General features: G+C 49.7%; 5 protein-coding genes across 5 annotated transcripts; 1 reads left to right on the top strand and 4 right to left on the bottom strand.

The window, feature by feature from the left end:
• Positions 1 to 2,467: 2,467 nt before the first annotated feature.
• Positions 2,468 to 4,647, bottom strand: MYCFIDRAFT_214476 (uncharacterized protein; the record flags this gene model as incomplete). Its single annotated transcript, XM_007925938.1, has 2 exons — positions 2,468 to 4,022; positions 4,601 to 4,647. The coding sequence occupies 2 exons, from the start codon at positions 4,645 to 4,647 to the stop codon at positions 2,696 to 2,698; spliced, it is 1,374 nt and encodes a 457-aa protein (XP_007924129.1). The 3' UTR covers positions 2,468 to 2,695.
• Positions 4,648 to 6,503: 1,856 nt separating this feature from the next.
• Positions 6,504 to 7,613, bottom strand: MYCFIDRAFT_210684 (uncharacterized protein). Its single transcript, XM_007925937.1, has one exon. The coding sequence runs from the start codon at positions 7,558 to 7,560 to the stop codon at positions 6,565 to 6,567; it is 996 nt and encodes a 331-aa protein (XP_007924128.1). The 5' UTR covers positions 7,561 to 7,613; the 3' UTR covers positions 6,504 to 6,564.
• A 391-nt stretch (positions 7,614 to 8,004) lies between these two features.
• On the bottom strand, positions 8,005 to 9,505 carry MYCFIDRAFT_172748 (uncharacterized protein; the record flags this gene model as incomplete). Its single annotated transcript, XM_007925936.1, has 9 exons — positions 8,005 to 8,067; positions 8,134 to 8,357; positions 8,385 to 9,025; positions 9,067 to 9,080; positions 9,111 to 9,118; positions 9,149 to 9,257; positions 9,316 to 9,335; positions 9,377 to 9,387; positions 9,414 to 9,505. The coding sequence occupies 9 exons, from the start codon at positions 9,503 to 9,505 to the stop codon at positions 8,005 to 8,007; spliced, it is 1,182 nt and encodes a 393-aa protein (XP_007924127.1).
• A 1,000-nt stretch (positions 9,506 to 10,505) lies between these two features.
• Positions 10,506 to 12,263, bottom strand: MYCFIDRAFT_172747 (uncharacterized protein; the record flags this gene model as incomplete). Its single annotated transcript, XM_007925935.1, has 1 exon — positions 10,506 to 12,263. One exon carries the CDS (start codon positions 12,261 to 12,263, stop codon positions 10,506 to 10,508), a length of 1,758 nt encoding a protein of 585 aa, XP_007924126.1.
• Positions 12,264 to 13,681: 1,418 nt separating this feature from the next.
• On the top strand, positions 13,682 to 15,381 carry MYCFIDRAFT_194951 (uncharacterized protein; the record flags this gene model as incomplete). The annotated part of the gene is made up of 4 exons (XM_007925934.1): positions 13,682 to 13,693; positions 13,809 to 14,854; positions 14,912 to 15,292; positions 15,345 to 15,381. The coding sequence occupies 4 exons, from the start codon at positions 13,682 to 13,684 to the stop codon at positions 15,379 to 15,381; spliced, it is 1,476 nt and encodes a 491-aa protein (XP_007924125.1).
• Positions 15,382 to 16,114: the final 733 nt, after the last annotated feature.

The raw sequence follows: 16,114 nt of genomic DNA, 5'->3' as shown, positions 1-16,114 counted from the left end.
ATAAGTAGGCGTATATTAAATAGTGTTTATCCTTCTTATTAAGAGGCTAATATTTAAACCCCTAAGCGGTCCTTATATGCTTATAGAGATAGTAACGTTAGCGCTTAAGAATAGGCTTCTAGGTATATATAGCGTTACTACTACGAGCGAGGCGACGAGATTCTTCGGCTATAGGAAGACTATCGCCCTTCCTAATTTAATAGCGCTTCTATCGAGCTCCGCTTATATTATAGGTATAACCTGCGATAAACTAGCCTTATTACCTAGGCAGTAGAGGTGTTAGTATACAAGCAGCTTTCGCTGCCGCCTCTATAGCGAGGCGGCTATTCTTCTCGCTCTACGCCTTCTATACTATTTACTACGCTAGTTTAACTCGAAACTCTCTTTAGTAAGTAAAGTCCTTATACTTCTTATCGCCTCGAAGAAGTATAAATACGTTAACAATAGTAGCGTCTAGTAGGAAATAGAAGAGCAGATACTAGCCCTTCCTCGACTTATACTAAGAAGAATAGTAGAACCGGAGCTAATCGTAGATATCTATACTACCTATATAATTATTATAGAGAGCCGCGATCTTTAGAATTTGCTTAGGTTCGCGTTCTTCTTTCTAGTAAGGCCGTACGTAGGTATCGATAAAGGCGTTATTATAGGCTCGTAGGCGTACTCGGGTATAGGTTTTACGGCTTCGAGGGTCGATAGCATTCGTAAGGAATTAAACGAGATTCCTATCCTACTAGATAATCGCGGCTACGCTATAAATTACCTTGTATAGTAGTATATCGAATAGGAAACGAGTCGTCTTACGTTCTAGTAGTATAAAGGTCGATTTCTTCCTCGCGCTAGACTTTAGGATTTAGCCTAACTTCTCGAATTTAGCACCTTTCTAAGGCTACGATAAGGAACTAGACCGTATAGTGCTACTCGCAGTAATACCGAGATACTTTAATATCGCAAATAGGACTATATTATTAAATAGATTATCTATATAGATATAGAAGAAGTATATCTAGAAAGGAAGTTATAGTAATAGTCGAAGGACTACAATTCTTAGCGGACTTAGCCGCGTACTAAGGTCTAGTCCGTAAGTGTAGTTAGTCGGTTAGATAGCGCTAGGCTCGCTTAGTCCTTATAAGGCAGGTACGTAAAAGTCGATATTAATTTCCTCGATCTCGTAGATACTACTTAAACTATTACAACTACCTCCCCTAGTAAGCTTATTAAGCCTATCTCGACGCTTCTTATTACTCTCCTTTGCGCGGTCGGCGGCCTCGGCGATAGTAGGCTACTCGCGGACTATAATATACCTCTCGAGGACTCGGCTTACGAATTCGTCCGTTTCGGCTTCCTAAGAGTATTGCTTTCGAGGGCTTAAGAATAGGAAGGAATATAGGTACCTACCCTCGTATAGGCAAAGGACATAGTATCTAATTAGTGTCGGCTTGCCTCGCATTATTATAATATAGCTAGATTGTCCTATAAAGCGGATTATAGACTCGTTAAGCGATAAGTTAGTACTAGGTATAACTATAGTCTTAAACCTCTCTCGTAATAGGTCGGCTAATAGTAATATCTACGCCTACGTAGGCAGTCTAGAGCCTCTTAGAATAGGACTTCTATACTATAGAGCGGCCTTAATTTATCGGAAACGCTACTCGCTTATATAATTAGCGATTAGATAGATAGGCTAGTATTTGTCGTCCCTCTAGTAATCCGACTTATCGGCTATTTAGATCGCTAATATATAGACGATTAGGGCTACGAAGATTATTATATCCTTACGCCCTACCGATTTCTATAGATATCTAGATACGAAGATCTATAGGTTCCCTTTACTATCGATCCGTAGATTTCTAGCCGTATCTAGTTTGAACTCCTCTCGGCTCTTAGTATACTTATTAGTATACTTGACTAGCCTATTAATAACCTCGTCGGTCTATAGAAGGTTAAAGAACTTATACTATACGTTCTTAACCTCTAATAGGTTACCTTATAGGTGCAAAGGTAAGCACACTTTCCGCTTATATTTAATGCCTTATAATAGCACGAAGGGCACCTTATTAGTGTCTCCTTCCGCTAGATAATACAACCCTCCTACTCGATTGTCTATACTAATAGCCTCTATTATATCGTCCTTATTTCTAGTAATAAACGGCTCTTGTTCTAACCCCCGAGGCGCCGCATTTGCTACTAGCTTAACTACCGGACCTCTTGTCGACGAATAGATATAGTCGTCGTACTTAATTAGGTTACTATACGCCTCTTCTACCTACTATAACTACCCTTCGTCGTTATCTTCCTTATTAACTTCTTCTATATTAGCAACAGTCGCTACAAAGCGGTCTATTAGCAGTGCTAAATAAGTGTATTTAACTTTACGGTTTAAACCTTTAAGAGTTAGAAATCTAGTCTCTAAGTGCGGCGGCACTAGAAGAGGCATAGTTACATGCTAAACGAGTCTAATAGGAGCCTTATTATTTACCTGCAAGGCGGCATACTAATTGCTAACTATATGGACACGACATAGTTAATACCCTGTTTTGCCGACGAACGCCGCGAGGCAACGAGTTCACCAAGGGGATCTCTGCGGCGTCTGATCCGAAGCCGGAACATTCACTTGTGCTTGAACTCTATTCTCGAATGCCACTTTCTCGCCTGATTATGTACAGGTCCAATTCTATACAGCCGTATTCACATCTTACTCCCGATTATGGTCCGTAGTCTGCGGAACCTCATCTTCCATCTCTCTCTTCACCATAAATTGCTTTCCAATCACCATTTGCATGAAAGAGTAATTCACGACGGGCTTGATGCCCAGTTCTTCTCCACGCTTCACAATGTACCCATTAATGTATTCGACCTCCGTCGGCGCGCCTCTTCTCACATCTGCCAACATTGAGCTGATATTGTCCCGCGTCTTGTTCGCGACAGCAACGACAAGTCCCTCTAGTCGGTCGGATGCGAAGCGATGTGGGACGTTTGGCAGGCCGCGAAGTTCGGGTAGGGAGCGGATGACGAGGGAGGTTTCGGCGAGTAGGAGTCGCATTACGCGACTGAGCGCGAAATTGTAGAGTATGGTGCCGTTGCGGTCGTCGAGGAGTGCTGTCATCGGGTTCAGGACAGAGTTGATCGCGAGCTTCTCAAGCTGGAGTTGAAGGAGCTCGATCGGCGTGAAGGCCACGGCTGCCAGTATAGGTGTCCGCGTGAGGGTCCGTATGATGTAGCGCCCAGTTGGCGACACCTCGTTGTCAAGCTGACTCTCGGGAAGCTTCCCTGGATTTTCAGTGCCAAAACCAGACGGCTTCGCATCATCTCTCCAGCCTGTAGTGCGTCGCGGTATGGCGCCAAGCTGGACAGTTCCGTGGCCTGCATGCACAACAAAGAATGGATCCTCTTCAGCTTTGCTCGGCGGAACATTGGCGCCATGAGATATGATCCCTTGAACATAGCTTGGGCGCGTGCTCTCGTCTGGAAACACTTCCTTATTCGCCTCTTCCACGATTCCCATTCCATTTTGCAGGAAGCATATAGTGCTTTCTTTGGTGATGCGGTGCCTGATTGACAACAGCGCCGCTATGGTGCGAGGAGCTTTCGTGGTGACAATGAGGTTATATATGGGCTCGTTCGAGATCGCTTCGTCGCCAGATCTTTTGCGGTAGTTTGGATCGCTTTTATCCACAGATCTGGATCCGGATGGCGAGCTCATTTCATCGCCAGCCTCTCTGCGTTGCTGCTGAACTATCTTTGCGACCTCGTGTGGCTTCATGCCTGTTTGGTCAGCCATATCGAATATTTCAGGACTGCCATCCTCGACTACGACTCCATGCTGTCTTCGATATGGTGGCGAAAATTCCACGCGGAATCCGCCTCTTGCAATTACGTCGTCTCCGTCCTGCACAGTGATAACCTTCCTGCCTGAATTCCACGCCGAGAGGAGTTGGGCTCGATGCAGTAAGAGCGTCACTGGCGGCGGATCGGTATTCCTCTTAGCGCATGCGCAACCAATTTGCCAATGCTTCCGGTGCCTAGGATATGTATGTGCTTCGAAGGCACATCTCTTTGCGGCGCATATTGAATGTCTGCCGCGGACATTGCTTTTCTGATATCCGACTCTTGCTTCTGTCTGAGCTTCTCTTCTGCTTGAGTCCCTTGCGCATATGCCCGCTTCTGTCGCAAGTCTATTCCCTTTCTCGTCCGATCGCGTATTGGTATAGAAATATGTTGTTGTAGTGAAGTACAGAAGCTCTCTCTGCTGGCCGCCCGGCCCACCTTGATGCTACCGAGGGAGCATGTTCCTGTCGTCCGCGCTATTCGTCGCGGGAGGTGGTAGAGAGATGTGAAAGACAGCGTGAAGGAAATCAAGTGTCTGCGTCAGCTCATTGTCATGAATCGATATTCTGTATCACCGCAGGAGCTTAGGTGTAGAGCGAAAGAGGTTCTCGGCCGGACTTTGGAGAGGTGCTCGCATCCATGTCGTCAATGAAATTTGGCTTCGCCTGCGGGCTTGGCTCCGTACTTTAATGATCGATATATGCGATGATCAGGACAGTCAGAATGACTAGAGGAACACTGCGATGGAGATTTTCAATGCACTCGCACTCACGTATCATAGATCATCGTCTGTAAGCTGTCCAGACTCGCCTCTTGCATGGTGTGAAGGGACGGCACAGGCCTAGCATTTTGCCATACACTTTTCTGCGACTGCTGTATACTTCAAACATCCCGGCAACCAAGGAACAAACAATCGATCTCTCGCTTCACCATATGCCGTCAGACACGGCTCAAAATGGCCTAACAATCCAACAAGACCACCGAGAAACCATTCCAACAACCTGAGCGTCATACCTTGAAGTCGGTACTTCATGTATCATTATCGAACCTGACCCTAAGCTCCAACCTACCTTCTTCTTCTCAGGCTCTTCTTCTTGTAGACTTCCCGTCCGCTCGGAAGCTTCTTCATTGTCGTTCGCGTACCAGCGTTCTTCCTTTTACGACCCTCGCATTACGTATTCGTGGAACTCATGACGAGCTTGTGCCGAATCCATCGAAGAGAGTCTGAAAGTTGTGTCTCCGGATCTGCTTCTACGTTCGTGTCCATAGAGGTGAATGTCTTGGTGTTGCGCGCCCAAGTTCCAGCATGTAAACCGCAAATCCTATCGGGGTCCGGAAGGATCAAGCCTCATGGTGATCGGCAATACCACAGGATAGAATGAAGTTGAATCCTGAGGCATGTGCCTAGGTCCGTGCACACACGCGGCACCCTATTTAGCGACTTCTCGCTTTTTCCGTAGACACTTAATCAACAATCGAACACACACACTTCAAGTGGTTATGAGCCCTCGACTGCTACCGCAGACCTAATCAAGACTGAACACCCTCCTGCGCAAAGCAGGGGGTGCGAACAAGACCTAACCAAGACCGACAATTGAACAGCCAAGATGGCCGTTTCCGACTCGACCACTGCGACTGTCGCGACTGGCGGCATTCGCAAACTAAACAAGAACACCGACAACAAGAACACTAAGAAGCAGTACTGCGACTACTGCAAGAAGAAAATCTCAACCAACAAGCCGCCAATTTGGCTATTGCTGTACCAGAGAATGACCCTCGACCTGGTTCAGAGCTAGCAACTGGCAAGAGCTGGGCCTTCTGAACGACTGAACCTGATACGATAAACCTGACACGACTGAACCACGACTGAACGGCTGCTTTAAGCACCCACCTGCAAGAAGCAGGGGGTGTCGTGGCTACTGACTGAACCGCAATCAACACCTATCTGCTGGAAGCAGGGGGTGCGGCGGCTGAATTGACTGAACAACCAATGAAGGGCAAGATGCCTGGGTTGCTGATTGACTGAACAACCAATGAAGGGCATAAAGCCTGGGTTGCTGAAACCGAACAACCATCTAAGGGCAAGAAGCCTGGGTTACTGACTGAACTGAATGGCCATTGTAAGGGCAAGAAGCCTAGGCTATTGACTGACTAAATGGCCATTGTAAGGGCAAGAAGCCTGGGCTATTGACTGATACCTCTTTGTTTGATTTGAGCGACTTTGTATTTACCAACGTGCCTTGCATATACACGAGGGGGTGAGTTGAATCCTGAGGCATGTGCCTAGGTCCGTGCACACACGCGGCACCCTATTTAGCGACTTCTCGCTTTTTCCGTAGACACTTAATCAACAATCGAACACACACACTTCAAGTAATGATGCTCCGCAGCTTCCAGGTTGTAGGTACCTCTGGTTGCCTTGAAGAGGCCGAAGCAAGTAGGTCCTTTCACGTTCCAACGCGAATGACTGCCCCTCATTTAAGAAGCTCATATGGTAGGCACACATTATGGCTTGTCTCAGCTGTGACAGTATGTCGTTGCCTCGTAAGATGCATCATAGCCGTCGCCCTCGTTACGACCAAGTGATGGCAGAATTTCCGGCGTGCGTCTCCAAGAGCGCTCAGGTCTCTGTTTGGCTGAATGCGAGGCCACAGCCATTGAGAAGGCTGGCACATACAATATGTAGGTCTGTTCATTATGTCATCTGTATCCAGTACTATCATATCTCTATTACATTTACATCGCAGTGGGATCATACGCCTTGCTTTTCCTACCATTCCCTGCCTCCCAGCCCGACCAATCCCCTTCCAGCTCATAAATACTAGCTCTTGCAGCTTCGGCAGGTTTGTTCGAGCCATGTACTTCGTAGCGCTCATCGGTCGGGCTTAGTTCGAGACGTGATCGCGACGATTCGGCATGCTCTGTCGGGAGCTCGACTTTGTTGCCAAGGAATGCGCCTGCGCTATACTTGGACACCCGCGCCGAGTTCAGAGGGTGCTGTGCTTGATGTTGTTGTTTCCTCTTCTTATGTCTCCAGAATACGTACGCCCATCCGAAAAGACTGATGACTCCGATCAGAGCTAGACAGGCGCCAACGCCGATGCCAACCTTGACTCCAGTAGTCAAGTCGTCGTCCGATGATGGCTGCGATGTCGCGGTTGCAGTGGTCGTGGTAGTTGCGATGCTGGTCGGAGATGCAGAAGATGGAGAGCCGCTGGTAGTAGACGGTCGTGCAATCTGGTTGTACTGCGAAGAAGGCACGTCGTCCATACCTGCCACAGCATTGGCGCCATCCAGATAACGGGAGTCGGTCGTGCCATTGAGGTTGATCAATGTAAAGCGATTCGAGTAATTAATGACTTGGTTTCCACTGGAAGTGTTGCTGGTCATGCGAAAGTAGAATCCGTTCTCAATACTCTGTGCCACATCCGCCACGATTTGATCCTCGACGCTCCCATCTTGTATCTTGCCGTGTCCACCTCCGAGCGTCGCGATGACTTTGGAATTGCTTGGAAGATTTCCTCCCACAAGAAGCTCCAGAACATATGTTGTAAGTTGAGCCATATTAGGCGTTCCTCCTCCATCCACCCATTTTACGGTTATGGGACCCGCAGGCCATGTTCCTCCTCCCGAAGGAGATGTGATCTCAACTCCAATTGCCCAGGCATTGTTTACCAGTAAAGACAGAAATAGGAAAATGAAGGAGAGGTGAAGATGTTGGTGAGAGCGCATTGCGCATGGTAAAGAGTGGGTTCGCGATGGTCCGCGAGATCGTGTTGCCTCAGCACTTCCTGCTCGGTCGCATTGTCATTGTAGAGATCTTCGTGGAGGATGTGAAGCAGATCCGTGTGGCTCCGTGTTGCTGAGCCGAGATTCAGGAACCAGGCCAGGGTGAATAGAGTTGAAACGGCTCTCTTGCCAAGCCTGGGCTGCATACGCGTCAACTTGATATCTGAGTCGCCGACCATCTTCCTTCCTTCAACTCACATCGTTTCTGCCATCCAGTCCGAGAACCGCCATGTCCCGCCTGCTACGAATTGCAGATCTGGATCCTTCAATGTCCGCGAGGCATTAGTATATGGTGGGCGTGAAGCCTTCGAACGTATCTTACAGGAAGCCGTAGCCCATGACGAGCATATCTGTGTACGCCCGCAGACCCGAGGGCCGAGAGAGTAATCAGGTCGCGGCCGCATTCAAGGCGTGAGGCGATTGAGCGCCTTCTGTTGGCTCATACCCTCTCTACCCGCATCCGTTGATTGCAATTTTACCCCTTCTGCGCTCGTCTATCTATGCCGATACACTCACCTTTCTCTCCCTCAGCCTTATCATCAGATCTCGCCATCTCTGGTGCATCGCGGCATGCCGGGATGTCGCCGGATTGGCAGCCATTTCGATCATGAGATCTTGTGCATATCCTTTCGACCACCGCACATCGAGACAGTCGAGAAGAGCCGCGTAAAGTCCAAGAATCACTCTAGCCTGAGAGTCTCCACTGCGCAGCATCTCGAGATGCTCATCGGGACATGCGGCTGCAAATGTCAACACAAATGCTGCACGATCGGTATCATGGAATCTCGCAACATGTCTCAAAATCTTGAGTGTTCGCTGGAATATCGTCAGCCTGCCCGGCTGACACTTCTCCTTCATCATAGCCTCCGCATACTCGAGCTCATACACGATGGCCTCATTAATTGGCACTTGGCATCGTGCATCACAAATATGCTCAGGTGGGCCATGCAGAAAATCTCTCACAGCATGCGGCTCCTCGAACGTCTGAATGTACGCCTCCATGGGGAGCACTTCTCTCGCCACGGCTAGGATTGAGCGACAGCCTCGCCACAGTTGGCCAAGCTCGATGAAGGTCAGCAAGCAGTCGACAGGGTATCCATGCGGTCCAGGTACTCTTGAGTGCGCCAGATGCAAGAGGCCAAGCGTCGCCGAGAAGGAAAACATCGGCAGACAATCTTCAGGCTTCGGTAAACCTTGAAGCTTGAACTTTTCCAATGCTCGATTCTGGTATCGAATGGCATGTCCCACATAGACTGGGGCTTTTGATGGGTTTAAACACGCCAGATGTGAAGCTGCCAATGCCAGATGCAATTCCAGGATGAAGGGGTGAGTCAGTGATGCCGGAGGTGCAAGCAAAGGTCTAACTTTTTCGTTGATCGGCTCCTCAATGAGCGTGTCGTAAGTGTATCTGGCATAGTGGAATGTGAACTCGAAATCTACCGGATCGACCGACGCTTCTCTGGCTGCCACACAGTCGCAATCAAGACATCCACATAAGTGGCTAAAATGGACAACTGGAGTTAGCCAAAACATCGTGATTCGGGCGACCACCATCGCACGTACCAATGCGGAACATCTGCGTAATGGCAGGTCTCGCCTCTGGTCAGGCAAGCAGTACATGTCGGTTTCGCTTCATCGCACTACAGCAGCCTGATCAGCCTTGCCCTCATGCCTATAACTAGCGCGAGCAGCGGCCACAAACGGCTCTGGCGCGTCATCTCAGATCTCCTGACTCACCTTTACCCTCCTCTTTTTACACCTAGCACATCCCTGCCTCGACTTCCTGTACGTTGCACGTTTCCCTTTTATGCCCGAAGGCGTCGGACTGGTCGAAAACGTGCCTCGCGTTCTCGCATTTGCGGACTCCATTCTTGAGCAACTCATGCATCTTCGGACGGTAGGCCTGCACGAAGCTAAGAAAATAACTTAATTAATAATAACAGGAGGTTAAGTAAGTAATCGAGGGGCTAATCTAGGCTGCGACTAGGTTGTCCTATATACACAAGCCGCGCTTAGTAGCTAGTAGCAATTTTGGACAACAGACGAAAGAGTGAAAGCTAAGATATGAGAATTAATCTCTTTATAAGTTGTCGATACTAACTACTATTTAGCTACGCTATACGTAGAGCTATTTCGCCTATTACTACGTAAACGACGAATACGCTTAGAAACGCGGTACGAAAAGCAGTAATACTAGTAGTATAAGACTACTACGCGAATTTTAACGATAAATAAACCTACGTTCGAGAATCTAATTAGATAAGAATAAATATATATATAAGGCTAAGAGGCTAAAGGCGCTATCTAGTAGCCTTATACGGTATACGCAACTTAAAGCCGCCGGCCCTACGGCTTAGAATAGTATACTTAATTTCTAAAGGTAGTAAATATTACGCCTTAATATATACTTACACTCGACGTATCGCTTCTTATCGTATTCGTAGGCAAGTAGACCGTTTGCTAAATAGCAAAGTTTCTGGCTAAGTGTGGCTTTATATTCCCTATAGTAGATATAAATAACTAAGTCTATAGAAACGGGAATCGATTACGAGCTAATAAGTATATACGCCTTATATATAACGAATGCTCGCTAATAGAAGGAGTCGCGTCCCGATATAGAACGTAAAAGCAGCAGTAGGGAAGACTAATATAAAGCTAGGCCTTCCCCTAGTAATTCCGAATTCGTATTTGCCTAATTAGTAGTTACAAAGTTTATGCGATAGAGATAGATACGAAGCTACTAATAGGGGATTTTCGTGCTACCGGGTGACATTATCGTTCCTCTACAAGGGCGTTTTTTTTTTCTCAAAGGCCGATCAGGCCGGTCCGATCTGCGTTTTAGTCTCTTATATCATTTTTGTCTCTCTTATCGATTAAGTCAGCCCAGACTACAGCAAACCGAAGAGCATCAATGCCAGAGTCAGCCAGTAACCAGGTTCCTGAGGCGAGGTCGCGGCATTGTCGGTTTGCTGCTGAGGTGAAGAGCTTGTGGCAGATGGTGAAGACTCGGCTGAGGCAGTCGAAAGACCCTCTTCACTAGCAGCGTAGGCATCCAGTACTGATTGCTGACCTGGAGACAGGATCATGCTGTAGTAAACCGTCTCGGTAATGTATACGGTTCCTGAATGACTACTGTGGGACGATGGTGATTCGGTAGATGTCCCAATTGGTATCGAGCTGCTAGTCTCCCCGCTGGTAGCAGCACTAGCTGTAGACGTGGGCTCGGTCGAAGGCGACGTGCTCGATGAAGGCGTAGTGACTGGGGTAGAAGGCTGCGAAGTCGGTGTAGTCGATGCCGACGTGGAGGCTGGAGTGGTTCTTTCTGTCACTGCTTCTTGCGTCACATTTAGCCTCTTCGTTCTAGCGTTGCTGGGAACGGCGGACCAGACTAGCTTGTTTGACGCAGCGATTTGGCGTTTGTGATGCTTCGCAACTACATCATTGTCTCTCAGAAGAGCTGTCGTGCAAGCTCCAAAGGGGCTGTCAGGAGGGAAGTATTCGCCAAGCTCAGGCAGATACCACGCGGTCGACTGAGGTGCACTGGCATTATTGTAAACTGTGCTGCTAACCTCTCCGGTGTAAACAAGCGGAGTGGATAGTGTTGCTGATGTTGCCGTAACACATGAGCCGCCGTCGGGAAGACAGAACCCGATGTTCCTGCCAGTGGGTACGGTACCCAGTATCAGATTCCACCCAGAGGGTCCAATCTGCGTGACTGATGTTGTTGAGCCACCAGGCAGGACAATGGGGCCTACAACAATGTTGCAGTTGCAGTCTATGGTGTTAGTCGGACAAGGCGGATATGCGCAATTTGTTGCTGTCTGACGATAGTGCTGGTTGAAGACTTCCGTATTGCATTTCGTTGTAATACACGTCGCCGAAGCAGATTCGTCCACGAAAGACAGCACTGTCACCAGAGGTTCCGAATCTGGGTATTCGCTCCAGTGGACGAGAGCTTCTTGCTGAAATTCAACAGTGCAACCCCGGCCACCACAGCCAAGAGAATTAGCAGTCGATGGTCCACCGAGAGGGCAGAGAGCCGAAGTAGGAGTGGCGGTGATGGTGGTCGGTATTGTGGTAGGAATTGGTACCGTAACAGGCGGGGGAGCAGGAAACGTGATGGTGTTTATGATAGTCTCCTGGTCGACAATTGTGGTGTAGTGGAGGACGGTATTGTCAACGATGATTGACTGGACGGAAGTGTCCACCACTGTAGTTGGCAACGTGATTCTGGACAACTCTGTTTTGGTTGTGGCTGACATAGTAACTTCGGTGACAGTTACCAGCGACGTATAAGTCGAGTAAATGTAGCTTGTCGATGTGATGACCTCAGTGGTCGGACTGGTGTCAATCGATATAGAGGTACTAACGACCGCGGGCAGCGTAGTTGTGTAAGGGACGGGAACTGTGATGGATTCTATACTGTCCACGATCGATATGGACGTGCTTGTGTAGACTGATGTTTCGGCAGGATGGCTCCAGATGGCAGTCGTAGTGTAAGGCTTCTGCCAGACTTTAGTGCTGTATTCGTACTGTGCAGAGCTTTCGACCCAAGTTGAATATCTTCCATCCTCGTTTGCTCCGCCGTCGCCGCCACCCGCAGCCACTCCAACAGCAGCAATGAGAGCAGCGAAGCAAGCCTTCATGGTGCCTGAACGTGTGTCTCGGGGCGGATCGAGAACGGATGAGCAACAGACAAGCTTCCAAAAAGTTCGAGGCGTTCCCAAGATGTTCCTGAGCTACAGGGAATGCTCTGAGCTTGTTGTTGACTCCAAACAAACGAGGACCGGCAGGTCCGGATAGTAGCACAATATGATGGAAAGCAGCAGTGAGCCAGATGCAGAGTTGATGAAATGCATCTCGTATGCCCTTAACATGGGGGAGCAAGTATATATTGGTAGATCGAGCCTTGTTGTGCTGCCAAGAACCAGGCTTGCCGGACTTGCATAGACGTGAAGCCAGAAGCAGCTCAATTCACAGGATGCAGGTCGGACCACGCTCGAGGCAATCGTGCCTCGGCTCGTGTCATCTCTGTTTGGTAAGGTGTCCTGTGCCGACGAAGGTCAATTGTGCTTTTCCGCGTAAGCTCTTTGCTCGAATTTGCAAGGCGGCTGCTGCTGGAGCGTGACCGCCATGCTGTTGGGTCTTCCACTCGCCCACTCAGTTGCATTGAGAGATGCTGGTTGGCTTGCAGAGATGCAGAAGAGGCCCGCGAAGAGAGTGGTCAGGCAAGATCGGGTCGGAGGTTGCATGTAGCGGCGCTGCCCGCCTGCTGCCGTGCATGAATAGAGGGTCGGGTGTAGCGAGTGTGTGGTGTCTGTACGTCCCAATTGGGCATTCAGCAGAGGATACAACTCCGATGCGTGAAAGCGAGGCTTGGACGGCGTGCAGCGTCGCTTGTCGTCGGTCAGCTGCCACGTTCTGTGGCGCTGCCGCCCGTGGGCTTCTCCAAAGCTGCTGAATCCTGTCAGGCTCTGCGTATGCGGCCTTGCGACCCATTTTCCACGCTGCACCACGCGGCAGCCGAGTACGGACACGAGCTTTCGCCAGGACACGTGCATGGTCTCGTCAATGATGTCGGCCGTTTCGAAAGCAAGTTTCAGCGCCTCAAATATAAAGAATCCGTCGAAACAGGTGCCAGCCTGAAAGACGACGTGAAGAGCCTCTGATGTTGTGGCGTTAGAGTTCGCCTTACGCGAGGTCCCCGCGTATACCGAGTCGGATAATCGGCCCGTAGCCGAAAGTGCTGCGGGCGTGAACTCTACATCGAGATGCACAACTCCTCATTATTCTCTACCCAAGCAATGATGCTCTTTCGGTACTTGATGCTTCTGATAGGTCCCACGCTGTCCTACATATGCATGAATGCTGTACACAGCTCTGCCACGACCCGCGCTCAGATGCGCCTGGTCCAGTCCACATGAACAGGGTGGTGTGCACCCGGCACGGCTAGACTTTGAGGCTCTGAGTGATACTGGCCTTGCAAGAGTCAAACATTAAACCCTTCGCGGAGCCTGGTGAAACTTTCGCCATTATATCCTGGCAGAGTCATGAGATTGGCAACATGGTCGGTCCGGTGAGTGTGCAGCCATATAACCAGTGGCTAGGCAACGACGGAAACTGGTCTACCATTCAAGTCCAGGTAATGCCTCCGCCATCAAAAGTTGTAGTTGTAGCTGACACTCATGTAGATCGGAACACCACCTCAGCTTGTCAACCTTCTTCCCGCAACATCCGTCTCTGCCATATGGCCGACCGATTTTCAAGGCTGTATAATCTCCTCAGACCCGAACGTGATTTCAGATCCAGTCAATTGTCCCGAGCTTCGCGGTGGGCTCTTCTCATCGGCATCAGTCACCGATTCCAGCTTCCAAGCCGTCTCAGCAAGCAATGGCGACGGCTACTTCAGCCTGCCGTTTTCTTCATCGCAACAGTCGCAGGGATATAACGGCACCGCAATAGTCGGCACAGATACCATCGTCTTGACACTGAAGTCAGGCACGCCTAAACTCAGTGGGCAGACAATCGCCTCGAATCTGGCTACTCTTCCGTATCTTGGCATGTTTGGCCTCACCGGATATGCATCCCATGTGAATAGCACAAGCGAAGCAGACATGACGAAAGCGCCGCTGCAGGCCTTAAAGGATGGAGGAACCATATCGGCGTATTCATATGGGTACACCGCGGGTAGGCATTATACGCCTGTCCCGGAGCTACTCAGCCTGACCTTCGGTGGATACGACGCGAACCGCGGCGCTGTGACTGAAGACAGCGCCATCTCCGCGACCTTTAATAGTGACTGGCAAAGGGATCTTGTCGTCATTATCAAAGGAATCACAATTGATGGGGCGCCAGTGGAAGGTCTCGATGACGGCATCCCGAATGTCTTCATAGACTCTCTCATCCCGGAAATTTGGCTACCCGAATCGACCTGTCAAGCTTTCGAGCGCGCCTTCAACTTGGTCTGGAATGAGACGTTCCAATATTATCTAGTCAATGACTCCCAGCACGATCAAATGCTCAAAGACGGCAAGACTGTGACCTTCACTCTTGCCGGGAACAGGACTGCAGGTGCACCAACAGTGGACATTGAGATGCCGTACGGAGCTTTCGACCAGGCGTTGCAGTACCCATTGGCGAATATTGAAGATGGGAGCACTTCTTATCGATACTTCCCGTTGAAAAGGGCCAGTGGATCTGACCAGTACACTTTGGGCAGAACATTTTTGCAAGAAGCGTAAGGCTGGGCTGACGTTTTGTTGACAGAAAACTTTCGCTAATGAATCATGACCAGGTATCTCACTGCAGACTATGGCAACAGCAAGTTTTTCCTGTCGAAGGCGAAACCACTTGATGGGGCTGCTACGGATCTCCGATGCATCGGCTGCAAGAAATCTGGCTTGAGCACCGGAGCCATCGCCGGAATAGCAGTCGCAGCAGCAGCGGTGGTCCTCATGATAGCTGCGTTCTTCTTCTGGCGCTGGAAAAAGAAGCGAGATATCCGTAAGCTGCGCGCTGAGCTGCAGCTCACATCTCGAAATTCGATCGGTGGAACGACAATCCAGGAAGACGATCCTTCCAATAATTTTGAATTCTTCAAGCCAACTATTCCAGCCGAAGAAGAAGTCAAGCCAGAGCTTGACGGCAGTTCCGCCATTCCCGCAGGTTTCGTGCAGTACGGTCGACATGAATTGGCGTCCGATGGAACTGTTCGTCGCACATCCCAGCAATCCGGTCTATCGCAAGGCACCATCTCGCCGATAAGTGGCAGAATGCCGAACCATGCCAGGAATTTGTCCTATGGCAGCTCAAATGGCCAACCAAGTCCTAGCGAAGGTGATCCTCCTTCACCAGGACAAGGCGCTTGGCGTGCAAGTCCACATGGTAGCCCGGATCCAGAGATGAGAGAACTCAGACATCGTTCCGGAGGGCAGTGGTATTTCGAGCTTCCTGCCCCTTCCAGATCGCCGCAGTCGTCGCGACCAACATTAGATGTGATCCAAGGCACGAATGCAGCTCCAGCGGACCCGGTGGGGGTCAGGGCGGATCCCAGATCGCCAGTGGCACCGGACCCGGAGTCCAGATTCCGTGAAAACTTGCGTGAATAGGGCGTAATGTTAGTTTTGCATGAAGCATGATTCCTTGACGCGTCGAAGTTGTGTAGATTCAGGTTAACTAAGGGAGAAGCGCGGGAAGCCAAGCCAGCAGGAGCCACCTTACGTAAGCACAGGCTCGACCACCTGGCAGGGCCAGGGTGTTTGGAGATCTTTCACGCTCAAGCTTCAAGCAGATTATGCCTGTATTGAGTTGCAATCTACTACTCGGGCGGCGGTCGGTATTGTTACCTAGTGCTCGGCTCTTCGCCATGTGCTGGAGGCCGCGTTGCTACCATGTCATGATGTCGATCATTCTGTTGCAGAATGCTATTGTATGGCCCTCATCCATTTTCCTAGCGTGGGTGCCGGCTAGTTGTCGGAGCCACCCGGGCGAGCGCTTT

Source organism: Pseudocercospora fijiensis, assembly GCF_000340215.1.
Source record: "Pseudocercospora fijiensis CIRAD86 unplaced genomic scaffold MYCFIscaffold_2, whole genome shotgun sequence".
NCBI lineage: Eukaryota > Fungi > Ascomycota > Dothideomycetes > Mycosphaerellales > Mycosphaerellaceae > Pseudocercospora > Pseudocercospora fijiensis.
Note: the sequence above shows the minus strand (reverse complement) of the source record. Positions and strands in the feature narration are given on the sequence as shown.

Bases quoted from the DNA above. Each gene is read 5' to 3' on its own strand.
- MYCFIDRAFT_210684 (XM_007925937.1), bottom strand. From the start codon at position 7,560: ATGCGCTCTCACCAACATCTTCACCTCTCCTTCATTTTCCTATTTCTG.